General features: G+C 45.4%; 1 protein-coding gene and 3 non-coding genes across 5 annotated transcripts; 1 reads left to right on the top strand and 3 right to left on the bottom strand.

Moving 5' to 3' along the window:
* Window positions 1–4,231: 4,231 nt before the first annotated feature.
* Window positions 4,232–4,372, bottom strand: LOC122099072. Its single transcript, XR_006145843.1, has one exon. It is a non-coding gene; the product is annotated as a U4 spliceosomal RNA (small nuclear RNA).
* A 620-nt stretch (window positions 4,373–4,992) lies between these two features.
* On the bottom strand, window positions 4,993–5,133 carry LOC122099071. Its single transcript, XR_006145842.1, has one exon. It is a non-coding gene; the product is annotated as a U4 spliceosomal RNA (small nuclear RNA).
* Window positions 5,134–5,377: 244 nt separating this feature from the next.
* Window positions 5,378–15,420, top strand: Sirt4 (sirtuin 4). 2 transcript variants are annotated; one of them, XR_006145835.1, is made up of 5 exons: window positions 5,378–5,425; window positions 11,786–12,283; window positions 13,561–13,855; window positions 13,948–14,160; window positions 15,071–15,420. XR_006145835.1 is itself a non-coding variant. In XM_042669604.1 (4 exons), the coding sequence occupies exons 2-4, from the start codon at window positions 11,787–11,789 to the stop codon at window positions 14,098–14,100; spliced, it is 945 nt and encodes a 314-aa protein (XP_042525538.1). In that variant the 5' UTR covers window positions 5,378–5,425; window position 11,786; the 3' UTR covers window positions 14,101–14,172. The 2 variants fall into 2 exon arrangements, 1 of the variants encoding a protein (XP_042525538.1); XM_042669604.1 differs by lacking the exon at window positions 15,071–15,420 and having other exon boundaries at window positions 13,948–14,172.
* Window positions 5,766–5,906, bottom strand: LOC122099068. Its single transcript, XR_006145839.1, has one exon. It is a non-coding gene; the product is annotated as a U4 spliceosomal RNA (small nuclear RNA).
* Window positions 15,421–18,669: the final 3,249 nt, after the last annotated feature.

The following is an 18,669-nucleotide window of genomic DNA, read 5'->3' as shown; positions in this document are numbered from 1 at the left end:
GGGGGCCCTAGCTCATGCCTGTCATCCTAGCTACTCAGGAGGCAGAGATCTGAGGATCAAGGTTGGAAGCCAGCCCAGGCAGGAAAATCCATGAGACTCTTTTTTTTTTTTTTTGCCAGTTGTGGGGCCTGGGCGCTGTCCCTCAGCTATTCAGGTCAAGGCTAACACTCTACCATTTGAGCTATAGTGCCACTACCAGCTTATTCTGCTTATGTGGTACTGAGGAATTGAACCCAGGGCCTCATGCATGCAAGGCAAGCACTCTACCACTGAGCCACCTTCCCAGCCCCATCCATGAGACTCTTATCTTCGATGAACCACCAGAAATTGGAAGTGATGCTGTGGTTCAAAGGGGTAGAGGACTGGCCTTGAATAAAAAAGCTCAGGGACAGCGCCCAAGCCCTGAGTGCAAGCCCCATGACCAAAAAAAAAGATGATCAAGATTCCTCCACTTACAACTATCCTCCCTGATACCCTACAGAGTAAGTTAATGATTGGCATGGGTTCACACAGGTAGAGAATAATGGAGCCAAGACTCAGAACTCAAAAGGTCTGTTTCTTGTTTGCTGGTCCTAGAGCTTGAAATCTGGGCCTGGGTACTATTCCTGAGCTCTTCAGCTCAAGGCGAGCACTCTACCACTTAAGCCACAGTGCCACTTCCAGTTTTCTGGTGGTTAATTGGAGATAAGAGTCTCATGGGGGCTGGGAAGGTGGCTCAGTGGTAGAGTGCTAGCTTTCAGCTGAAGAGCTGAGGGGCAGCACTCAGGCCCAGATTTCAGGCCCCATGACCACGACGACCACCACAACCACCACCACCAACAACAACAAAGAGTCTCATGGATTTTCCTGCCTGGTCTTGGCTTTGAACTGCGATCCTCAGATCTCAACCTCCTGAGAAGCTAGGATTACAGGGGTGTGCCACCAGTACCCGGCTGTTCCTGAACTTTTGTGCTAAAGGGTAGCACTCTACTGTATGAGCTACAGTTCCATTTCTGGCTTTTTTTTTGGGGGGGGGGTTAATAGAGATGAGTGTCTCATGGACTTCCCAGGCTGGCTTTGAATCATGATCCTCAAATCTCAGCCTTTTGGGAAGCTAGGATTATAGGCGGTATGAACCACTGGCACCCTGCTAAGAAAGTCTGGTTTGAAAGTGCTAAGGGAAAAGGACAATCAGTTGGCTTTTCATTTAATTTCCCTGGTGATGGAGAAGTCTAGGATCTGTGAGGCAGCTTTGTTCTCAGACAGACACTGTGGGCCCCTTGGGTGCGGGATATTTTTAAACTACAAGTTGGTAGTTCTTTCAAACACGCTCCAGTGTTTACACACTGAGCAGATTGTCTGGGGACTTGCGGAGGTCTTTCTCTGCTGAGGTAGCCTTCAGACACGCGCTTTTCCAACCTGGAGCTGAAGTAGGTCTGGGGTAGGACTGCATTTCATCAGGACCAAGAACATCTGAGGCTACTTCCATACGTGGTGATGAAGATAGGGTCAGCTGGGGATGGGCCCAGATTGGTCTTCTCTCTGAAATAAGGATTGCCTCACCCAGTCCTACAATCCTGTTTGGGAAAGAGCTGGAGGTCAAAGGTTGGGTCTGAACTCTCCTGCTCAGAAGAGTAGGTGAGGGTTACCTTCCTCCTACTTCCCTTTTCCAGCTCCTATGAATTACATGAAAGCACAGAAGGTTGGCTCATGCCTGCAACTAGCTACTCCAGGAGGCTGAGATCCAGAAGATCGTGGTTTGCACCTCGCCCAGACAGAAAAGTCTGCAAGACTCCATCTCTAATGAACCAGCAAAATGTCAGACTGGCAGGCGGTGTGTCTGAAGTGGTATGTAGAACAAGCAAGCTGAGTAATTAGTTCAAGCCTCAGTCAGTACTGCTAAAAATAGCAGGGCCCTGGTGACTAACACCTGTAATCTAGTTATTCAGAAGTCTAAGATGTAAGGATTGTGGTTCAAAGCCAGCCTGGGCAGGAAAGTCATGAGGTTCTTATTTCCAGTTAAACACTCAGAAGAAGCTGAAAGTGGTGTGGTGCTGTGGCTCAAGTGGCAGAGTACTTAGCTTTGAGCCAAAGAAGCACAGGAACTTTGCCCCACAGCTCTGAGCTCAAGCCTCAGGACTGGAACCAAAAATAAAAAATAATAATTCCACAATAATGAAATGTCAACATTTTCAGTAAAAAAGAATCTGAGCTGTCAGGGTGCTAGTGGTTCACATCTGTAATCCTAGCTACTCAGGAAGCTGAGATCTGAGGATCACCGTTCAAAGCTAGCTGGGGCAGGAAAGACTAAGTTATTCTTTTCATTCTCAGTCTTTATTTGCCTCATTACACATAAAAATAATATTTATCTTCATTACTAAGCTTTTGGGATCTCTCTAAATTATGTTCTCAAAGTAAGCACCTCAATCATTTGATCTGATTTTCTTCAGGTCCTTTAACTGAAAGAGCCTTGGAAATTTCCCTCCTAGGTGGTTATGCATACTATACCCCCACAAGAAAAGTAGAACTTGTGTGTGTGTGTGTGTGTCTGTCTGTCTGTATGTCTGTAGGGCGTGGGGCTTGAACTCTGGGCCTGGATGCTATTCCTGAGCAATTCAGCTCAATGCTAGCACTCTACCACTTGAGCCACAGCACCACTTCCGGCTTTTTGGTGGTTAATTGGAAATAAGAGTCTCATGGACTTTCCTTGCCTGGGCTCGCTTTGAACTGTAATTCTCAGATCTCAGCCTCCTGAGTAGCTAGGATTACAGGCGGGAGCCACCGGTGCCTGGCTAGAATTCTTATTTCGACACAGTAGGAATACTGTGCCTCCTAGACAGGTACTACTGCTTTGACTATATCTTGATGCCTGATCAGGAAGTGGCTTGAGGGGTGATTGTGGCAAGCAAAAGGCTAGAGTGTCAAATGGTTTCTAGGCCAAAGGTTATTCCACAGATTATTGATTATTTAGGGAAGCCTATATCTTTATAGTTAGAGAATAGTTGCTAGCTACCTTAAACAGGTGCTCAAACTCAACATCATTAGATCTTGCAGCTGGGGCTAGTGGCTCACGCCTGTCATCCTAGCTACTCAGAAGGTGGAGATCTGAGAATGGAGGTTTGAAGCCAGCCAATCTTGAAAAGTCCTTGAGATTTTTATCTCCAATTAACCATTAAAAAGCCAGAGGCGGAACTGTAACTCAAGTGGAAGAGTTCTGGCCTTGAGCAAAAAAGCTTAGGAACATAGGGACAGTGCCCTAAGCTTGGGGAAGGAGGGTTGGGGGGGGGGGGGGGGGGAGGGAAGCTGTGTTCAATTCTCCGGCTTAGGGAGGGAAAGGGATGGCTTCTGCAAGAGTTGAGTGGAATAAAGCAAATTAAGCATGTTGCACAGAACCAGGTACACAGTGAGCATTCAATTAATTTCCTGGATGGTTTCGGCATCTCTCCTTTTTCATCCTCACAACATTGAAATAATCTGTTTATTGAGCTGCTCTTTTATTTGAGGTTTCTCTCCCCACCATGAGCTCTTTATAAAGAAGGGACTTGGGCCTGCTGGATATGCTTTCCAATACCTGTGGGATCTGCAGCTGCTGTTGCTACCATCAAAACCTTTCCCCTGGATGAACAATACATTCTCTTGCGATGGGCCGGAGGAGTGTCTCTCAGGAATGTAGGCCAAAGCTGATCCAGGTCCAGATACCAGCTCCTGAGTAGGAACAGGATAAAGGACCTGAGTAAAGCTGCACAATTCCTGTTATTTGAATGGTTCAGTTGGTGGTTAACGGCTTAACTGTATATTTAGTCGGTCGTGGGGCCTGAACTCTGGGCCTGGGCGCTGTCCCTCAGCTCTTCAGCTCAAGGCTAGCGCTCTACCACTTGAGCCACAGCGTCACTTCTGGCTTTTTCTGCTTATGTGGTGCTGAGGAATCGAACCCAGGGCCTCATGCATGCAAGGTAAGCACTCTACCACTGAGCCACCTTCCCAGACCCAATTTTATTTATTTTGTCGGTCGTGGAGCTTGAATTTAGGGCCTGGAAGTTGTCCCAGAGCTCTTTTGTTTAAGGCGGGGGTGGGGAAGCTCTACTTGGGCCACAGCTCCGCTTCAAAGATGCTCGGACGTTCTTGCTCTCTTGCGAGCAGCTGCAACTACAAACATCTGGGATTGCTATGTATACAAGTCCAACAGCATTGTCCGCAGTAACCTAGGCTAGACTAAGACCCATACTTACTGTTGCAAACCAGTTATGTTCAGTCTCCGTAGAGACTGTCAAAAATTGCCAGTGCCGACTATATTGCAAGTCGTCACGGCGGGGTATTGGGAAAAGTTTTCAATTAGCAATAATCGCGCCTCGGATAAACCTCATTGGCTACGATACTGCCACTGCGCAAAGCTGAAGGGCAAGGCCCCTCACAGCTCTCCCAGAGATGACAACGCCCTTTACATTGAGGGTGAGTTACTTCCCACACAGTCACTGTATAAAGCTTGTTCTATTTGAGTAGGTCTATCTCCGTTCATCGGTGTGCGGGAGTTCTTTATTAATGGTTATCTGGTGCCCATATATCCCGATTTGTGAACTAGAGGGACGATCGCTAGGGATGATGGGGATTCTTATGCAAATAAGCCTGACGTCACAGAGATGACTGGGTTTGACTTCCAGAACAGACGCTGAAACAAGAGCCTGGGTGAGTAGGGGAGGAAAGCAAAGGGGACAAAAGAGGTGGTGTGTGTTGCGGGGGAATACGTTATGGGGCTGAGTGCAGGGGTGTTCTTAAGGAGGTTAGTACATTGCTTTTATAATAAAAGGGAAGGCGTCGCAACCTTCAGTGTGGCAAAACGAAACAAGCACGGGATATGAAAACCAGAACTGAAAAAGCAAAAAAAATGTCAGCAAAAGTTCGCGGTGGAGTTTCAGAACTGAAAAAAACCTGTAAAGAAAGCCATCAGCACACAGACGCAACTATCGTAGCACAACCGCAAATGAAATCCTCTTTCTTAAGACATGACTCATTCAGTCTCCGTAGAGACTGTCAAAAATTGCCAGTGCCGACTATATTGCAAGTCGTCACGGCGGGGTATTGGGAAAAGTTTTCAATTAGCAATAATCGCGCCTCGGATAAACCTCATTGGCTACGATACTGCCACTGCGCAAAGCTAAAGCACGGTATGTCTCACTCTCCTCTCTCAGGGATGACACCGCCCTTTACAATGAGGGTGAGTTACTTACCCACACAGTCACTGTATAAAGCTTTTTCTATTTGCATAGTTCTATCTCCATCCCTCGGCGCGGGGAGTTCTCTACTAATGGTTATCTGGTGCCCATACCTCCCGATTTGTGAACTAGCGGGACGATCGCTAGGGATGATGGGGATTCTTATGCAAATAAGCCTGACGTCACAGAGATGACTGGGTTTGACTTCTAGAACAGACGCGGCAAGAAGAGCCTGGGTGAGTAAGGGAGGAAAGCAAAGGAGACAAAGGAGGTGGTGTGTGTTGCGGGGGAATACGTTATGGGGCTGAGTGCAGGGGTGTTCTTAAGGAGAGAGTGGAACTGCTTTTACGAAAATAATTATAAGGGAAGGCAGCGCAACCTTCAACATTAAATGTGGTGAAAGAAAACAAGCATGGGTGGTGAAAACCACAGCTAAACACAAGCAAAATAAGAAAAATGCTATTAAAGGTTGTTGAGAGAGTTCCAACTACAACTTACCCAACTAAGCTACAAGCACACAACCACACGTTAGCACAGCTAGGAACGAGGCACTCTTCTTAAACACGACTTATTCAGTCTCCGTAGAGACTGTCAAAAATTGCCAGTGCCGACTATATTGCAAGTCGTCACGGCGGGGTATTGGGAAAAGTTTTCAATTAGCAATAATCGCGCCTCGGATAAACCTCATTGGCTACGATACTGCCACTGCGCAAAGCTAAAAGGCGCCGCCTCCTGGTCATCGTTCCCAATAAATGAGGTCCCTATTTCAGAAAGGTGAATTTAAGTCTGAAGGGGGGGAAAAATAAACTCCTGTTATTTATCTATCTGAAAAATGATGCCGTGAAACGCCATCGTGCGTGGAACTTTTGAGAATACATAAGCGAGATTCACTAGTGATTCACTCACTAGGTTTACGTGGAGAATGTGCAAAGCACTATGGGAGGAACACATGCTAATAGATTTTAATGCAAAGACAGAGGGAAGATTGACCGGGATGGGTGCCTGCGGAGATTGGCCTTGCTGGCTCACATTTCACAGGGTAAACCTTTCTCCAAAGCGTTTCTGCTGCTGCTGTTTAAAATATATAAAGTATATACAACAAAATGTATCATTTTAAGTGATTTCAGGGTGAATTCGGTGACATTTAATATACTCAGATTATTGTGCAAGCATCACTTATTATTCACCTCCAGACTTTTTTTTTCCTTTCTGGTCCTGTGGGGCTTGAACTCTGGGCCTGGGCGCTGTCCCTGCGCTCTTCAGCTCAAGGGGAGCGCTCTGTCACTGGAGCCACAGCGCCACTCCCGTTTTTTTTCTGATTAATTGGAGGTAAAAGTCACACGGATTTTCCTGCCCTGGCTGGCTTTGAACCGAGATCCTCTGATCTCAGCCTCTTGAGTCGGTAGGATGCCAAGCATGAGCCACCGGAGCCCAGTTCCAGAACCTATTTGTTTTCCTTGATTTCTATTCTCCATTCTCTCACCCTAGCCAGTGACAACACACTCCTATTGCATGAATTTGACCACGCTAGAAACTTTACATAAATGAAATGATACAATATCTGGCCTTTGGGGGGTTCTGATGTATTTCACTTATCATGATACTCGTCCACGTGGTGCTGCGTGTCTAGATCTCCTTTCATTGTGGTTGGATGACCTCGTTGAGTGGATTTTGTTTATCCAATCGCTCCTCCTCAGTGCCTGGGGCTGTTTCCTCCCTGGGCTATTGTAGACAGAGTTGCTTGGGTATAAAGTAGCAGTTTGAGTTTCTAGTTTCTTTTTTTTTTTTTTTTTGGATACTTAAGTCAAAGTGATGCTGCTGGATCATATGTCAATCCTGTTCATTTCAAAAGAGTTCTCTGTAACCTTTTTCTTTTCACCTTTTTCATGCTGGGGATCAAACCCAGGGCTCTCTGCATGCTAAGTGAGGGCTCTACCATCCACCCACATACAGCACTTTTCAATGTAAACTTTGTCGGTCTGGGGTCTGAACTCTGGGCCTGGGTGCTGTCCCTCAGCTCTTCAGCTCAAGGCTAGCACTCTACCATTTGAGCCACAGCGCCACTTCTGTCTTTTTCTGCTTAGGTGGTACTGAGGAATCGAACCCAGGGCCTCATGCATGCAAGGCAAGCACTCTACCACTGAACTATCTTCCCAGCCCCCTGTGAAAACTTTTTAATTCAGAAAAAGGCTGAAAGGTTATGCCCATGGAAATGCAATGTATATGCAACGTAAAGCAATTGTCTCTCCCTCACTGACTGCTTTACACTTCAAATAGCTATTTGAAACCTCTTTATGAATTTCTTTCCTCCTTGAACTATATTCCTCAACATATCTTGATTTTGACTTTTTCTATTTTTTAAAAATGAAACAGCAGTCTCTGAGAAAGTGACCTTCCCTCCACCATTTTATTGTAAAAAAAAAAAAAAATTTAAACATAGCTGAGTTTGGTAGTGCACACCTGTAATTTTATCACTGAAAAGATTTGGCAGGATTGCAAGTTTGAGACCAGCCCAGTATACATAGTAACACTCAAAAAAAAATCAGGGCTGGGAAGGTGGCTCAGTGGTAGAATACTTGCCTTGCATGCATGAGGCCCTGGGTTCAATTCCTCAGCATCACATAAGCAAAAACAAAAAAGCTGGAAGTGGCACTGTGGCTCAAATGGTAGAGCGCTAGCCTTGAGCTGAAGAGCTGAGGGACAGTGCCCAGGCCCAGAGTTCAGGCCCCACAACCAGACCTCTCCAAAAAAACAAACACGAGAGGCTTAAATAATGACGCCAAACGTTTACATGCTTATCATATAGATATGAAAATTCGGTTTTTAGACGTCTGTTTGGTGCTGATGTGTATATATTACTTTTAAATTTATGACACAGCACAAACTGGTAGGGTAGGATAACCAGCTGGAAAAAAAAGACTGGATCAATGTCAAATAATCTAAATTAATCAAATTGATTTCATAAGTTCAAAGAAACTTCCTAGCTTTTGAGGATGTCCTTAGTGGGGCTGGGAAGGTGGCTCAGTGGTAGAGTGCTTGCCTTGTATGCATGAGGCCCTGGGTTCGATTCCTCAGCACCACATAAGCAGAAAAAGCCAGAAGTGGGGCTGAGGCTCAAGTGGTAGAGCGCTAGTCTACAGCTGAAGAATTGAGGGACAGCATCCAGGCCCAGAGTTCAGGCCCCATGATTGACCAAAAAAAAAAAAAGAGAGGATGTCTTTACTGAATGATTCAGTAGCTTCTTTTCCCTTTTGTCTTATCAGTACTAGGGTTTGAACTCAGCACTTCCTCCTTTGTAGTTAGATATTCTGCCATTTGAGTCATGAACCCAAGTGTACTGCATTTCTAGACAGTTTCTACAAAGATGTGTATTCCACCTCGTGAACTGAAAAAAGTAACCTGTTAGAAAATTTCCATAATATTGAAATGTAAATATTTTGATATTTTTATAGTTTTTTACACATACTAAAAAAAGTGAACCAGGTGCCAGTGGCTCACGTCTGTAATCCTAGCTACTAAGGAGGCTGAGATCTGAGGATCGTGGTTTGAAGCCAGCCCAGGCAGGAATGTCAGTGAGACTCTTATCTCCAATAAACCACTAGAAAACCAGAAGTGGTGCTGTGACTCAAGTGGTAGAGTGCTTGCCTAGAGCTGAAGAGCTGAGGGATAGTGCCCAAGCCCAGAATTGATGCCCCAACTGACACACACACACACACACACACACACACACACACACACACACACACAAAGGTACAATGGCTGGGAATGTGGCTTAGTTGTAGAGTGCTTGCCTAGCATGCATGAAGCCCTAGGTTTGATTCATCAGTACCACAAAACAGAAAAAGCTGGTAGTGCCGCTGTGGCTCAAGTGGTAGAGTGCTAGCCTTGAGCAAAAGAAACTCAGGGACAGTGCCCAGTCCCTGAGTTCAAGCCCCAGGACTGGCAAAAAAAAAAAAAAAAAAAAATTTTTTGAGGGGTGATAGAACCTAAGACTTTCTTTCCTCCTATTTTTCTCACTGGAAACAACCAAGAGCAGCGAGGAAATAAGTAAACATTTGATTCCCAGGCCTCTCCTCGGACCAATAAAGTCAGAATTTCTGCAAGTGAAAAATAGCCATTATGTTGGTTTTTTTTTTTTTAAAAAAACAAAAACATTGAAGAAGCCAAGTGGGTGAGTGCATTAGTGAGTGCATTGATAATACTTAATTATCCCTATTCAACGTAATACATCCAATTTTCAGATGTTTGTGAATGCATTTCTTCACAACCCGCTACAAGGTTATTTTACACACAGCAAGGATCTTGATTCCATTGTGTCCAATGTAACATTAAACACCAAAGATAAAGATGGATCAGATATAGATCCATTATTAAAACAGCATAAAATCTTAGGACAACGCTGTTTAAATGCTGCTTTGCATCCAAAATTTTGCTTGGGTTCATTGGTACTTAAATTCTTGCTTCTCTGTGAAGAGTCTTTAGCTCAGGTGAGAGCTGTACTAAGCTGAACTCCTGTGACTAGGAGTCACTCCTAGTCACTCCTGTGACTAGGAAAGACCGACAGGGGGCGCTCTGTGAGACTCCAGGTCCCTCAAACAGGAGAAACGTGGGATTCGGGGAGTTGTAGTTTTATTTGCAGCATATCTGCTTCATGAGCTACATTTCCCAAAATGCTTTTGCAGCCTTGTAGATGAGGCGTGCCATAAGTTGTGAAAGGTAAGCGTATTTCATGCGGGCTCTAGGTTTTCTGGACATCCTGAATTGCTTTTTTTTTGACATCCTGAATTTCTTGTAAGGAAGTCCATTTCTCCTCTTTGTCCTTGGAGATGTGGAGGGGGAGATCTGGAAGACAGCAGTTGTTTCCCTGGACCTTTGGACTGTGTGTTTAGCTACTCCAATGTTATTGTGCAATGTTAAATTGGGGTCCTGAACTTGGGTTTAGAAAGCCAAGCATAAAATAATGTTTGCATATAGAGATAATGGAATATATAATGTTTAAGGTTAACTCTTTTTTTTTTTTTGTCGGTTGTGCAGCCTGAACTCTGGGCCTGGGTGCTGTCCCTCAGCTCTTCAGCTCAAGGATAGCACTCTATCACTTGAGCCACAGGGCCACTTCCGGCTTTTTCTGCTTCTGTGGTGCTGAGGAATCGAACCCAGGGCCTCATGCAAAGCAAGCACTCTAACACACCTTCCCAGGCCCTAGGGTTGGAATATATAATGTTTATATATAGAGACAGAGAGAGAAAATTTGTGTTGTGTCAAATAACATGCCAAAATCTCTCTTTTTTTTTTTTTTAGAGCTAGCAAAGTTGTCAGGCAGGGTTTTTCTTGTCTGTGTCCTAGTGACAAAATTTTGCAATGGAATAATTTGGAGGAAATGAAGGAATAAAAGGTAGGTGTGTGTGTGTGTGTGTGTGTGTGTGTGTGTGTGTGTGTGTGTGTGTTGTGCTTAGTTATGTATGTAAAAGCAAAAGCCTGAAATGTCTGAACAGCTTCATGAAACTTGACATGCTGGGTGGGAGTAGGCACTGGCTAATTAATATGCAAGAAGCCCCTGGTTCAACCCCCTGTACTGGGTGGTGCTGGTGTATGGGAAACCTGACATATTGGAATTCCAATGTGTTTCTCTTAGTTTAAGGAGCCATAAAAGAACTCAGATTTATAAAATCGGAAGTAAGTTTTTGTAATGTGAGAAAACCTGTCTTTTCTATCAAAGTGTGTTGCTTAAACATTCCAGCTTTCGCCTGGTGGCTTGGCTCTTGTTAAGGCAAAAGGAATTGCTTTGGGATAAGGAAAAGGTTTTGAAATGCCAAGTTCTGTCTTAAACTTGTTTCTCTTCAAAGTGGAATTAAGGCACACCTCAGATTGTTAAAGAAATAGCATGGAGTGCCAGTATATTTTGGCATTACTTGTGTACTGTTAATCTTATTTCAATGTAGCCGTATGTGAATACATTTTATGTATTCAAACTAGCCAGTCATGAGCAGATTGTGAACCTGAGCTCAACCACACTGAACAGAGGGGTGGGGCCAGCAGTGTTAGGGATTAATAGGGGAGCAGCTCTTGTGCTTGCTTGCTAGGTTTTTGGCTGATGGCATACTCATCCCAGAAGTAAGTTTTGCCTTGCCAAGACAATAAGACAATTCTTTATTTTTGTGTCTATCATTGTGACTCCACTGGTTCTTTTTTTATTTTATTTTATTTTTTGCCAGTCCTGGGGCTGGGCCTGGGCACTGTCCCTGAACTTTTTTGCTCAAAGGTAGTGTTCTATCATTTCCGCCACAGCTCCACTTCTGGATTTTTGCTGGTTAATTGGAGTTAAGAGCCTCTCAGACTTTCCTGCCCCAGCTGGCTTAGAACCATGATCTTCAAATCTCAGTCTCTTGAGTAGCTAGCCACCAACAGCCAGATTATAACTGACTTCTTATATTTAACATACGTGTCCATCCACGTACATATATCAGATTGTTATTTTCATGGCTGAATAATACTCCACAATATAGATAGGCCACATTTTGCTTATCCATTCATCAGTTGGTGGTTAACTTCTGTTTGCACAACCTAGCTTCTCACAAGAGGGTTCTTTTTTTCTTTAGAATGAGGATGAGCTGTGGATTGACTTACAGGTCAATGAAAAGCCATTGGATCACAAAACTCAGCCGGCCTTGCTCACATGGACCCATGGGATTATTTGTGCCACCAAGTCCTCCTTTGGACCCTAAGAAGGTCAAAGAGTTACAACGCTTCATCACCCTTTCCAAGAAACTTCTAGTGATGACCGGGGCAGGAATCTCAACTGAATCAGGAATCCCAGACTACCGGTCAGAAAAGGTGGGACTGTATGCTCGTACAGACCGGCGACCTATCCAGCATGTAGATTTTGTACGAAGTGCTCCCATCCGCCAGCGCTACTGGGCAAGAAACTTTGTGGGCTGGCCTCAGTTCTCAGCCCACCAGCCGAATCCTGCCCACTGGGCTTTGAGCAACTGGGAGAAAAGAGGAAAGCTGCACTGGTTGGTGACTCAAAATGTGGACGCTTTGCACACGAAAGCAGGGAATCAGCGCTTGACGGAGCTGCATGGGTGCATGCACAGGTGCAAGAAGTGGGCGTGGCTGGAATGGGAAATGGTTTGTGACCTGATCAGGGGAGAATGGAGAAAGCAGAGGGCATTGGCATGGAAACCAGCAGGGAGCATGACTTTTGTTGTTGTGGCTGGGTATGCAACCCAAGGCCCCATGAATGCTAAGCATGTGCTCTGCGTCTCACTTGTGCCCCTAAACCAAGAAAAGAGATACTGATCTTTACAGAGATGAACTGAGCAAAGCATAGAGGGGAAAAACAACAACAACACTGGTTTTAGGTATCAAAGAAATTACTTTAAGCATTTGCTATTAAAGACCAAAGCAAAATAAAGACAAAAGCAGTCTAGTAGAGCCGGGAGCCTGTGGCTCATACCTGTAATCCTGGCTACTTAGGAGGTGAAGAAAAGAGGATGGAGGTTTGAAGCCAGCCCAGACAGGAAAATCCATGAGACTAATTTCCAATTAACTCCCCAAAAAACTGAAAGTGGAGCTGAGCTCAAGTGGTTGATCATTAGCCTTGAGAGAAAAACAAAACAAACTCAAACAGCTCAGTCCCTGAGTTCAAGTTCCAGGAATGGCACACACATAATAAAATAATTGAACAGAAGAGTAAGTAGGGAGTAAGGAAACAAGAAATCATTAAAAAAAAAAAAAAGAGATACCTAGTTGGGCACTGCTGGCTCATGCCTGTCATTCTAGCTATTCAGGAGGCTGAGATTTGAGGATCCTGGTTTGAAGCCAGCCCATGTAGGAAAGTCCAGGAGACTCTTATCTTCAATAAACCACTCAAAAACTGGAAGTGACACTGTGGTTCAAAGTGGTAGAGCACTGGAGCTGAGAAGGTGGCTCAGTGGTAAAGCGCTTGCCTTGCATGCTTGAGGCCCTGGGTTCGATTCCTCAGCACCCATAAGCAAAAAAAAAACACAAAAACCGGAAGTGGTGCTGTGGCTCAAGTGGTAGAGCACTAGCCTTGAGCTGAAGAGCTGAGGGGCAGTGCCCAGGCTCAGAGTTCAGGCCCACGACCGGACCCAAAATAAAACAAAACAACAAAAGTGGTAGAACACTAACCTTGAGCAAAAAGGGCTTAGGGATAATGCCTAGGCTCTGAGTTCAAGCCCCATGACTGACCAAAAAAAAAAAAGACACCTAATAAGGGAGGAGAATGGGAAATGTGGATGTGAGGAGAAGAGAAGATAAGAGGGTCTGAAAATAGTTGGGGACTAGGCACTTCGGCAGCTTTGCAGGTCCCAAGAATGCAGTAATCAGCAGGTCTCATGTTTGATTTTAGGGTCCTCTGCCTGAATTGTGGTGAGCAGACTCCTCGGGGGTTGCTGCAGGAACGCTTTCAGGACCTGAACCCCAGCTGGAGTGCTGAGGCCCAGGGCGTGGCTCCCGATGGAGATGTGTTTCTCTCCGAGGAGCAGGTCCAGACTTTCCAGGTCCCGTCCTGCGTGCGGTGCGGAGGCCCTCTGAAACCAGATGTTGTTTTCTTCGGGGACACAGTGAACCCTGATAAGGTTGATTTTGTGCACAGGCGTGTGAGGGAAGCCGATTCCTTGCTGGTAGTAGGATCTTCTCTGCAGGTACCTGACTCAGTCAAGGTGGTAACTGCCTTTTGCTTCCTCTTAACTGGACTAGCTTTTCCTGGATCTCACTTTGTTTCTGGTCTGGGCAGGTGTACTCTGGTTACAGGTTTATCCTCACTGCCCGGGAGAAGAAGCTACCAATTGCCATACTGAACATTGGGCCCACACGATCAGATGATTTGGCATGTCTGAAACTGAATTCTCGCTGTGGAGAGTTGTTGCCTTTAATAGTTCCACACTGACTATAGCCTGATCCTCCTGAGCCGAAATCTGGAACGCTTTCTTGAATCCTGCTGCTGAAGGTAAAGGTCTTCTCAGATACCTAATATACTGATTCCTACTGGAGAATAGTAATGGAGGCCAATGAGACAAAGGATTCTTAAATAGGGCCATTTTTTTTTGGGGGGGGGGGGGGAGTGGCCGGTTGTGGGACTTGAACTTTGAACTCAGGGTCTGGCGCTGTCCCTGAACTCTTTTGCTCAAGGCTGGTGTTCTACCACTTTGAGCCACAGCTCCACTTCCAGCTTTCTGGTGGTTCGTTGGAGATGAGAGTCTCATGGGGACTTCAGCCGGTGTCCCACTAAAACTGTAGTGTGTGTGTGTGTGTGTGTGTGTGTGTGTGTGTGTGTGTGGTGTGCTGTTATTAAACTTAAGGTCTGTGTGCTGTCTTAGCGCTTTTGCTCAAGGCTGGCATTCTGCTACTTGAGCTATAGCTCCATTTCTGTTTTTTGTTGTTGTTGCTTGGGTCCCAGAGTTTTGAACTCAGGGACTAGTCACTGTCTCTGAACTCTTTTTGCTCAAGGCTAGCATACTAGTACTTGAGCACAGCTCCACTTCTGTTTTGCTGGTTAATGGACATTCCTACCTGGGCTGACTTCAAACTGCAGATCCTCAGATCTCAGCTTCCTGAATAGCTAGGATTACTGGCATAAGCCACCAGCACCTGGTTCACTTCTGGCTTTTTAAATGGCTAATTGAAAATAAGTGTGTAATGTTGATCCTCACATCTCAGCTTCCTGAGTTGCTAGGATTACAGGAGAGAGCACTGGCGCACAGCCTATATCCTGTTTTTATTCAATATATTCAGTACGTATCATGTTCTCACTGTGTCATCGTTTTTCTGGATGGGGTGGCTAAAGTTCACCATTATTTCCTCTGCCCTAGTCTGAGTTTACCATACCATTGATTTTTTTCCCCCTCATTTCTTTTCAGATCCCTAAGGATTCAGCCCCTTTCCCTCCAACTAAATTAAGCTCACTGCAAGCTATAGAGGGCAGCAAGCTACCATCTCTTCAACAGCCTATCTCTGAACAGATGAGAGTCAACCTCTGAAGAGACTCTTTCAAAGAAACAATTGCTCTTGATGGGAAAACTGCACTCATTCCATTCTTATGTCACCCAGTAGAAGAAATGGCCTGGGAAATGTACAGACTGGCATGGTCTTTGCAGTGCTAACCCAGAGATTTCACTAATTTGTGGAGTAGGGCTAGAAGGAAATAACTTGACTTATAATTCCAAATGGTTGTATCTTTAACTGAACTATTTTGATATATTTTTGACACAATGAGCAATGGTGTAAGTTGGATTTTTTTGTTTTGTTTTTGTTTTTCGGTCATGAGGCTTGAACTGGGGGCCCAGGTGCTGTCCCTGAGTTCTTTAAGCTACAGTGCTACTTCTGGTTTTCTGGTGGTTAAATGCAGATAATGGTCTAACAGACACCTATCTGGGCTGTCTTCGAACCATGATCCTCAGGTCTCAGACTCCGGAGTAGCTAGGATTATATGTAGGAGCTACCAGAGGCTGGCTAAGTGTTTTTGTTTTGTTTTGAGTTGTTTTTTTTGGTCAGTCATGGGGCTTAAACCCTGGGCCTCGGCACTGTCCCTCAGCTCTTCAGCTCAAGGCTAGTTCTCTACCACTTGAGCCACAGTGCTACTTCTGATTTTCTAGGTGGTTTATTGGAGATAAGAGTCTCATGGACTTTCCTGCCTGGGCTGGCTTTGAACCTTGATCCTTAGATCTCAGCCTCCTGAGTAGCTAGGATTACAGGTGTGAGCCTCGAGTGCCCAGCTGCTAAGTGTTTTTTTTTTAATTAACCAAAGAATAATCATTTTTAATAACACACCAGGTGTGTGGCTTTTCCATGTATATATACATACATACATATGTTCTTAAAAACAATTTAAAAGGGCTTTATGACACCTAAGGATTTCTACTTGATGTCAGCTGTCAGACACCTGCATTGAATCTGGCTTATAGAGAGAAAACAATTCTCATGTGGGTTGATAAGATGATTTTTTTTTCTGCTGAGGAAAGCAATGAGACTTGTTTGATTACTTTGTTAGCCAGAAAGAACCAAGGTACCCTTGAAAAAGTGAGGTGAATGGAAGAATCCAAAAGTTCTAGAAAGAACTTTTGTCTAAAATTAGGACAAACTATACATACTTGCCCTGCACCTGCCTTGGAAGGAAATTTCTGTTCTCAAGGATAATCCAAGGTCTCAAAAACACACAGTTCTTTTTATACAACTCTAGGTTTGTTCAGAGTCATTCATTCTGAAGATGTGTAAGCCTGAGAGTCTCTAGCTTTTTTTGGGTGGCGGGGGAGGCAGATCGGGATTCCAAGGTGTTCTGGAACAGATTTTGTCAGTATTCACAATTGTATTGAAATTTGGGACTGAAAATAAAAAGGAATGGGTAGGGGTGGGGAGTAGAGGAAGACCATATTTTCTGCAAGCCTATGCTGCATAGTAAGAACCAGTCTTGCCAGGCACTGGTAGCTCACACCTGTAATCCTAGCTACTCAGGAGGCTGAGATCTGAGGATCACAGTTCAAAGCCAGCGGGTACAGGAAATCCTGTGAGACATTTATCTCCAATTAACCACCAGAAAACCGGAAATGGCTCAAGTGGTAGAGTGCTTGCCTTGAGCTTTAGAGCTGAGGAACAGCACCCAAGCCCAGAGTTCAAGCCCCAGGACCGACAAAAATAAATAAAAATCAGTCATTTATGATCATCTCCCAATGGTGCCACATTTTTTGTTGTTGTTGTTGTTGTCTTGGGGCTTGAACTCAGGGCCTGAGCATTGTCCCTGAGCCCTTTTTGCTCAAGGCTGGCACTGTACCATTTTGAACCACAGTGCCACTTCTGGTTTTCTGGTGGTTAGAGACTTTTCTGTCCAGGGTGGCTTCTAACCACAATCCTCAGATCTCAGTCTCCTGAGTAGCTAGGATTACAGGCATGAGCCACAAGCGGTAGCCACTGGAGCCACTGTTCAATCCCCACCCATTCTCTACTAGGAACTACTGTATATACAATGACAGAGAAAAGTTAAACTGACCTCTCACATGCTAGGTAAGCAGTCTACCTTTTTCTTTTTGATTTCTTTTTTTTTGAGACAGAACCCTACTATGTAACCCAGCCTAGTTTAGCTTTGAAATTGAATCCTCCTTGCCACCACCTCCCAAATGTGGAGAGTAGATATGTAGCACTGTGCCTGACATCTAAGATCCAGATTTACCTAAGGTCACATTACATTGTTTTGGAGCCAGGACTAGAATCCAACCCGGCATTCCTCTAGGTCTTTTTCTTTTTCAGTTCTGGCATTTGCATCAGGTCCATGCATGTTAGGTGACTGCCTAATACCTGAGCCAGGCCCCCAGCCTTTCTTTGAATAGGATCTCACATCTACGCCCCACTGGTCTGCCCTCCATCCTTTGTGTGTGGCTGTGGCTGTGTGTGGTCTTGAACTCCGGGCCTGGGTAGCTGTCCTTTAGCTTCTATGTTAAAGGATAGCATCCTACCACTGGAGAAATACCTCCACTTCCGGCCTCCTTAGTGGTTAATTGGAGATTAAGAGTTTCACGGATTTTCCTGCCCGGGGTAGCTTCAGACCTTGATCCTCAGATCTCAGTGTAATTAGAATTAGAGAAGTGAGCGTTGGCGTGGTCTCCCCTTTGCGGCTCAGCCTCTCCCTTTCTTGCCTTCACTCAACCCTCCTAGGAATAATAATAATGGTGATGAGATGTAGGAGTTGCCAAGCGGAAAACAGAGAGGCAGGTGAGTGGCCCCGCTGAGGCACTCTCGGGAGTTCCTCGTCTTGCGGGGACTCTGCACGTTGCAAACGCGCGCAAACAGCACAGAAGCCCTCCGCCGTTCCAGACCACACATGAAGCACTATTCTCAGGCACTGCGCAAGCGCGGGTTTGGGCTCGCGCAGGCGCAGGGGGCGGGCTGCGGGCCAATAGAAAAGACAGGCCGATAGTTACGTGTCATGACACCATCCAATGACATCTTACTCCAAAATCTCTCCGGGCCCAGAGTAAACGGGCGGAGTCACGTGAGGTGGGAAGGTAAATACAGCCACGTGTCCCCGCTGTGAAAGGTGACGCGCTCCGTGAGGAGCCGGTGCCCGCGTCCGGCACCGTGCGGACGCCCCGGCCGCTGGGATCTTAATCCTCTCTCAAATGATTTTCAGGTTTTTTTTTTTTCCCACTCAAACCCTCCTGGCCACAGTAATAGAATTTCCTTTATCCAGTTTTCAGCGCCCAGCAGATGCTCATGAAAAGATTATTAACCGGGCGCTGATGGCTTAGGTTTGTAATACCACCCGCTCAGGAGGCTGAGATCTGAGGATCGCGGTTCGAAGCCAGCCTGGATAGCAAAGTTTGTGAGACTCTCCAATTACACAGACACACACAGAGAGAGACACAGACACACAGACACAGACACAGACAGACAGACAGACAGACACACACACACACAGAGCTCTGGCCAGCCTGGGCTACACAGTAAGCCCCTGTCTCAACGAAGAGCG

Source organism: Dipodomys spectabilis, unplaced genomic scaffold, assembly GCF_019054845.1.
Source record: "Dipodomys spectabilis isolate Male_0828 unplaced genomic scaffold, ASM1905484v1 ptg000499l, whole genome shotgun sequence".
Lineage (NCBI taxonomy): Eukaryota > Metazoa > Chordata > Mammalia > Rodentia > Heteromyidae > Dipodomys > Dipodomys spectabilis.
The sequence above is the reverse complement of the archived record's forward strand: the minus strand, read 5'-3'. Positions and strand labels throughout refer to the sequence as shown.